Source organism: Clupea harengus, chromosome 21 (assembly GCF_900700415.2).
Source record: "Clupea harengus chromosome 21, Ch_v2.0.2, whole genome shotgun sequence".
In the NCBI taxonomy this organism is placed as follows: Eukaryota; Metazoa; Chordata; class Actinopteri; order Clupeiformes; family Clupeidae; genus Clupea; species Clupea harengus.
Genome location: NC_045172.1, coordinates 5,339,852 through 5,347,935, shown reverse-complemented (window position 1 = coordinate 5,347,935; position 8,084 = coordinate 5,339,852). Strand labels below are relative to the sequence as shown.

At 41.2% G+C, this 8,084-nt stretch overlaps 1 protein-coding gene across 1 annotated transcript in view; it reads right to left on the bottom strand.

The window, feature by feature from the left end:
• Nucleotides 1–7,244: 7,244 nt before the first annotated feature.
• The window catches only part of LOC105892297 (thyrotropin-releasing hormone-degrading ectoenzyme), a 133,839-nt gene continuing 132,999 nt past the window's right edge, over nt 7,245–8,084 (bottom strand). The window contains exon 19 of the mRNA XM_031558292.2: nt 7,245–7,523. Coding sequence (XP_031414152.1) covers nt 7,377–7,523 — 147 coding nt within the window. The 3' untranslated portion in view covers nt 7,245–7,376. The remainder of the gene's footprint in view (nt 7,524–8,084) is intronic.

The following is an 8,084-nucleotide window of genomic DNA, read 5'->3' as shown; positions in this document are numbered from 1 at the left end:
TTGACAACTAGGCTCAACTTGCGTGCATTACATCCTCGAGCTCTCTTGGATGTCGAAGTTATGATGGTTATCAGCCAGTTTGTCCTAGTCTATTTATAGATTAACGTTATGTATTAGCTTCCCCAAACGAACGATTTTCGAGACATATATGTCTACCGGTATTTCAACTTCTACGACTCGTTTAACACTGCAAGAAAACGTGTTTCTAAATATTAAAATTAATGTTGACACTTTACAGGAGTACGTTTGCACTTATGTTAGCTATCGGCCACTCCCACTTCGTTCCACTTACCGCGTTGGTTTTCGAAATATTAATATGCACGCCGCCTGCTTTTATGCTGTTGTATGAAAAAGTTTTGGCACCCCTCTGAGGCTGCATGATAATTTACTCTGTCTTCACCAAAAAAAGATCACAGTGGTATATTGTTCATTTTCTAGTTAACACTGAGTACTGGGGTGTTTTCCAGACAAAGATATTTAGTGTAGCCAGAGGTTAAATTGGGCCGGAGCGCTCCGACTCCTTAGATCCACAACAAACCCCGCCGGAGCTCAGACCCGTCTCCCTCAGTGTAAAATAATCATATACTACTTTTAATATTTGTTCATCTCCTGACCAAACGCATTGCAATATGATATTATATAACTCACAAGACTACTCAAAGACACTGTAGCCCATCAATGATACATGGAATTATGAGAGGCATTCTACTGATTCTCTCGTGAAGTGCACGTCAGTGAACGTCAAAAATCGACACCTATAATCTTTGGTGATTGTTAAGACGTTTTTCTAAAGGATCATTGTTGTTGTTAATAAGTTGTCCATCAAAGCGCCACCGCTAGAATGTGTGAAGAAGGTTAGTGTTCTATGATCTGTTTTTGGTATTCAGACTGACATTTCAGCCTGAAACAACAAATAAACTAACCTAACTTAAAGGACGCAGCCAAGCAGCTTAGCCTTCATTCAGAACAGAACCTAATAGCCAACTAGCCAAGCTATCCTAACCCAAAGAAAAAACATGGCACAACTTTGCGACAAAGTGCAGTTGAACTCGCATCAAGGAGCAAATATCCATAGGTGAACAAGGGCACAGCCAAACGCCTATGATGGCCAATGACGCCCGCACTAAAAAGCAAGCAACACCATACAAACCACTGGCTAGCTAGCCGCTAGCAAATGTCAAATCCTGTAGCCTACGTGTTCTCTTGACACTCTGAAGACAGCATAGCATCATCAAATTATCCAGTTTACATGTTGATGGGGATCTTCACGTAATGATCTTGTCACATACTGTATAATCAGGCCAATAATCCCAATTTTGACAAATAAATAAAATATTGCCTCTGTTTACAGTCTCCAATTAAGTTACACAATTAGTTAGCCTATTTCATAGTTCATTGACTAACAAAGGGGTCTTCAGTGTTACCTAGATTCCTATGATCTTTGCAATATAGGCCTAACTGAAATAATCAAACTCAACTATTAGTTTTCCAATACTTGCTTAAAAATATATTTTTGACAATACCAGTTTAGCTAAAATACTAGGATAATATAATATAAGGACATGTGTCCCTATGTTGTGGTTTCAGCTCTGAATTACACACAATATTTAAGTTCACATAGGCTAACTTAAGGTTGTTGGTGCAAAGTAATTTTGAAAAACTGTAATAGATTCCAATGATCCTGAAACAAGTGATGATATACTGTATACATACCAATGTCTGTTTTAATGATAGCTGCACTAATGTACTCATGAACATACATTTGATATTCTTCATGCAGCTTTGTTATGTGTTAATAATAAATAGGTTTCTTAATGTTGTTTGATGATATTAAAAAGATAATAAATTGAATTGTAGCCTGTCTGTTTGAAAAACTATTCAACCCCTACACATTAGAAGTGGAAAAAGAGCCCCTTTAGTGTAATAATGCATTCATTCATAATGTAAGTAAGAGTGATATAAATAAAGATGCTTTTGAAAGATGACCATTGACCGCACACAAGGGCTCCCCCTCCTCACAAAAGCCAATTTAACCACTGAGTGTAGCAGTGTTTAGTTGTGTGAAATGAAATCAAATGTGAAAAATAGGCTGTGCAAATATTTAGGCACCCTAATCAAATTACTTGTTTTCCAAATATGTTTTGACAAGCAAACGTTAATCTAGGTATCAACCTCATCCATCTTAAAATAATTTAACACACAATTGAAAAAATAAGTAGCTAGTTGGAAAAAGTCTGAGCAGTGTGGAGCTGGCAGTTGGTTTACTGGACATTCTAAAGACAGGTACCAACTACTGCCAACAACTGCCAACTTTAGAATGTTGGCGTTAGTTGGAGAATGTTGGCGTTTGTCGGGGCAGTGTGGAAGCTGCTTAAGAGAGAGAGAGAGAGAGAGAGAGAGAGAGAAATAGGGAGAGAGAAGGAGAGAGCTATAGGGGGAAAAGAGGAAATGAAAAAAAGATCTACGAGAGGAGAAAATAGGGAAAGGGAGCGAAAGCGAGGGAGGAGAAAGAGAAAGTGAGGAAATACAGATGGACCTGGGTAAAGGAATGAGATTAATGGAGCGAGTCTCTCCAAAGTCATTTCCAAACGGATCCATCACCCCGTGTCACCCCGTCGGTTCTAAAATCCGCTGGCGTTACCCAGTGGCGTGGGGATATGAGCTTCTAGGCAGAGGACTGTCCTTTCCACTCACTCTGCTCTCTGTGTCCCCAGTCTTGGTCTCTGTAGAAGTCTCTGTGGATCACAGGAACCAAATCCCTGTCTCCTAATTCTTTTTGAATGTGTAGGAACCTATTAGGACCTCCATAGATCACACATCAGCTCAATATAATGCGGATCCCAAAAGCTCAATGTGTATGCGGACACCACCGGCTCAGTGTTAGCAGACACTGTAATGCTAGCACACATTCAGACAGGGTGGCTGAGACTCTTATTATGAAGCCTCTGACCTCTTGAATATGCAAACAGAAGCTTTTGAAATGCTGTCCGTATTTCAGCACAGGCAGAAAGCTACAGAATAGGACAAAGGTGTTTTTGTTTTGCTGCAGCGCTGAATAAGAGGGGGGCTTGTTGTACTCTTGTGCTTTCTCTCAGAGTCAATAGCTACAGGTTTGACACCCGTGGTATTGACAACAGACTCCCATTGATTCCTCTGGAAAAAAAAAAAATCAGACCTTTAACGGGCAAGAATGTTACCTCTCCTGGGTGAGGGGATTCTGTGAAGGTTTTCACAAACAATGCACACACACTCACGTATACACACACGCAAACGGACACACACACACACACACATAAATAACACACTGGTGTGCACATTTGTATGCACCACATACTGCACAGGTGGAGACGTAGGCACACACACCCACAAGCACACACACACACACACACATACACACACACAAAATCATTCTCGTGAGGCTGTATTCTGTTCATCCTCTCATCGAAGCAGCGGCTTTGATATCGCTTTGCCAAGGCGTTTACTTCCTTTCTTTCTCTCTCATCTCCCTCTCTCTCTCTCCCTCCCTCCCTCTCCCTCGCTCTAAATGCCTAAAGCCCGTGGGTGTTCACCGGAGGAAACAAAGCCGACTGATAAGGAGGAATCCATTTCAAATCCGCTCCCCGTGTTTGAATATGAATGCGCCCTGATTGTAAGGTGCGGCGACACGACAAAGTAATAATTTGCATCCGCGCTTCCACCGGGTTTAATCTACTCCTGTTGTGCTTTGTTCCAAAATGTCAGCTTGTTTTCAAAAAGTTTGAACTCTTCAGGTGCATTATGTCTATCTGCCTCTAACTCAATAATAAGGGGGCTTTGTGGCGGCAGATCTGTCACATGTGATGTCCCCTGCAGTAGCTCAGCCGGTCGAGGTCACAGACCTGTGAATGGAACGTTGGCTATTTCGGAGGTTGTTTGTGATTGTCACGCGGCTGTCATGCTTCACGGCATATGCATTTCCCCATTCTCTTCACTCACTCTCTTTCACACAAACACACACACACACGCTCGCAGTTGTCTGATTGAGTGTATGGATGAATACGAGTCATTAGGAGCCCGACAGGCCTTTGATGTGCTCTGTTTCCTTGTTAAGCCGGACTGGAAACATCAAGATTGACAGCGTCAAGTGTTTTTTTCCATTGATTTAATTTGGTGAACTCTTCTGATGTGGTTTATAATTAACGCATCTTTTGAGTTGCCTTGCTATTTCACGCTTTTTTAGCAAAGGCATCTTTCACGTATCGTTCCTCTTTCACAATATTTCTTGTATTCATTGTGGCCAGGAAACACTGTGGGGATTTGTTTGGGTCACGAATGCAGTAATGGGCAGGGATCAAAGCTGCTCTGAAAGTGTATGGCTCAGCTCATTTTCTAATATATTTGGGTGAATAATGAGCTAACAGAGTCATCTTTTTCCCCAGAAAAGGGAAGTGAATAAGTAACTTACTACTTAGGTTCCCACAAATATTCTGATAAAATTGATCAAATCACAACATGATGCTAACCCCTTAATAGTGTTAGTCAATAGCTTAGATTTTATACTTTATACAAGTATTTCCTTGTTTTCTGAATCGTGTTCCATCTCCCAAAACCTGACTGGTAAAAGACCTACAGGGCTAATAATGTCTCAACTGTGTGTTGGGGACCTGTTGATACCGTCAGGGTTTATTTTTTGATAATGATCGGCAGACTATACATTTTACCTTACTGGAAAACTGGATTTATGAGGTGGGCTAAAAAATACCCCAGGCTATTACATTTCAGTCCTTTCTCCATTAAATATCTGCACAAGGAACACTGTGTCTTCCAATGGTACTACGTGAGGGAATTACTTTAAAATCAGCATTAAGCCTTGATTAATCTGCTCTTAACAGTAATAAAATGTCTCAATGATGCAATGCCTAATAGCCTACCCCTGTGAGCCAAGCTTATAACAGGCATCCATTTAGTAGATTTGGCTTCTTGCTGATACAGGTGGGTGAAGGAGTAAACTAGTCTGACATTTGTTTGTAAATGTCACTCCTAAAATATCAGGCGTCTAAGTGTGTGGCTTTTCCTTTCCCAGCATGCTCAGCTCTCTGCCAGCGTGATAAGGGAGAGGTTAAATGTAGCGATCTCACATCACTGCCACACTCTCATGTCACACACAGTGGTTTATTTTTGACATGCACCTATTTTGGTGCTATTTTCTTACGGGTGCTACTCATGTTTCCCCACTGCAACATGTGCACAGTTTGGTGTCGGAGTTTTTGCAGTTGACTCTTCTGGTCTCAAGGAACTTAGCAGAGAATGAGAAAATATGTGTACATATACTAGTATTATATACTATTATTATTACACTAGTATACTAGCATCACCAATGTTAATTGTCTTGTTGTATACTATATTCAATATCTTGCACAAAAACCCTTTGTGCGTTGCTTTGTAAAACACACAGAAATAGGATGTCTTAATTAATCACATTCTCACAAATCCTGAATATTGGCATATATAAAAAATGATTACAAGCCGTTCACCGGCTGCGCCATGGCCGGTAATTATTTCTTACTTGACTCTTCCCCCTAAAAGCGCCATAGGCCCAGAATGGAGACATTGCCTGGGCGGTTCTTGCATAAACCCCATCAAATGGACACAGACACAGGGGTGCGTTACTGTACAAAAGAATTTATTGTCAGCATGAAAACCCCATAGCTGCTCTGCTCAAAATACAGAGGATAATCTCTGAATTAGAAAAAAAAATCTCTTTATGTCCAAACACAACATGAACAGAGAAGAGGGGAGAGGGGCGGAACTTCAGGTCTACTTCGCATAAAGGACTTAATAAGGGCTATGAATAGTATTGGATTCATTAAATACAGCACAGAGGGCCTCAGTAGCAAGTCCCCTCAGCTTCCGTGTCTAGGCATCCACAACACGATACACATTGGCCCCTGTCGCACGAGAGCTCGCTCTGACGGGTTCTTCCGTACCTGCCCTGTGGCTGCAGTGCTAGTGTGGAGTATGCATGGAATGTTTGGTCATTTCAGTGGGAGTATTGAACATGTTCGCTGAAATAATAGGAAAAAAAAAACCATGTGTATCCTATATGTTTACAAAATCCATGTTGCTAGGTTACATGTTTACAAAATATAGAATGAACACAACTGGTGCCCATGGAAACCAAGCTGAGCAGAACCATCGCTCATCAGTACATCACTGATCACACTGTTAATCGCTGCCCCACTAATCCACTGGGTTACAGATACACCACTCAAACAAATACACTGTTTAGGACAACCCAGCAGCGCAAGACTGGAGAAAGGAGGACAAATTTAAATTAAAATAAACATGTGATAACATGACCAACACCGTCAAAGGAAATCACTCTTTTGTTTTCTTATTTTTCTTCTTTTTTTTTTGCTCCCGTTAAACACCTTTGGCAAATAAAATAAAAAATAAACACATTAGATTAATGCCCCTCCCCCTTAGTCCGAGGTCATCATACGGTGGCTGTGCTATTCTTCAGAGTCGTATGTTGCAGGAGGAAATTGAGTACACATTACACACACACACACACACACAACAATCAACATAACCTGTCCTGGCACAAATTGCCCTTTTTCCCGCAATAATCTGTCGGCACAAAATGCCCCTTTTCAAAGTCCATACAAATGGCTTGCGGAGAAAGGGGAGGCTTCAGCAGTGAGTTTATATGTATATTTATATATATTTATATATTTATATAGCCATCTGAACTTGGTCCATCTTTGCACCTCTCTAAAATCACAAGCAATAGACTGATTGTCACTACAGACCAGTTGTGCTTGTCACATGTAACATTGTGCTGTCCTCTTCCGCAGATGGAACATTTCTTCATCCAGTGTTTGTTGGGTCGTTGTTTCATAGGGTTTCTTTATTTGTACTCCTAGGCTACAGAGATGACCAGACCACTGATGAGTTTCATCAGTCCAGTCTCTGTAAGGGTCACGAAGGTCAAGAAGCTGGTCAACCAATTGGGCATGAAAACCATGCAAAAACATTAATCAATGAGAAAAATAAATAAACAAAAACTGCAAAGATGAACACCATGCAATATTTTATAAAAATCAAACTGTTTGGCTAACACTTGTTAGATGAGGTTGATGTCAGAGTCCAACTCCTCCATCTTTTTCTCCCATTCTTTCCCGATCTGGGTATTATGCTGCTAGTGTGTGTGTGTGTGTGTGTGTGTGTGCGTGTGTGAGGGGTGGGGTGGGGGGGGGGGGGGGGGGGTTAGGGGAGGTACAAGTCATAATCATCTATTTTCTGTCCCAAATTGATTCCTTTTTGCCACTTGTTGTATTGGCCTATAAATACTTTGGAGATATACCATGCTATAAATAGGTCTCGACCACTGTGTGTTAACCGTTGGGGGACTTGCGCAGCCACTGATAAAACTGGCGCTCGTAGAGCCGATGCCACTTGACGTTGGCTTCCACCATCTCCACGGCACGGGCAAACGCTGCCACCGCCCCTCCACCACTGCTGGTCTGGATGAAGTCTTTCAGCTGAGGAGAAGAGAGAGAGCGAGAGAGAGAGAGAGAGAGAGAATAAGAGAGAGGGAGAGGGAGAGAGCATCACTGTGCTGCTCTAATACACATGCTTTCTCTTTTGTTTCACATTCTGAATGAGTTGTGCTCTACAACAGTTTCACTCCTTTGAAGACACGTAACATTTTAAATTGAAACATGTCGTTTTTTGGTTGCATTGACACTTTACTATAGCAACGCTTAGTCTGAGATGTTATCAATACAATTCGCTGCTATGGCTATTTCACTGCCTGAATGTAGATGTGGTAATATAGTGCACAGTCGTGTATACAGTATATACTACACGCTGCTAAAAGTAACACCGCCTTATTATGATGATGCAAGTGACATGATGCAGGTGAAACGAGGACACATTACTGAGGACTCAAAAAAACCTGCCTTGAGAAAATACTGCAACTGAATACAAACAAAGGTATTAGTGATTAATAGGTTTGAAGTGAAAATAAATGCGTATTTGTCAGAGACTAAAGGCTTTTAGGGCCTTAGTGTGATGTTGCTCTTCAAAAAACAAAAAGGCAA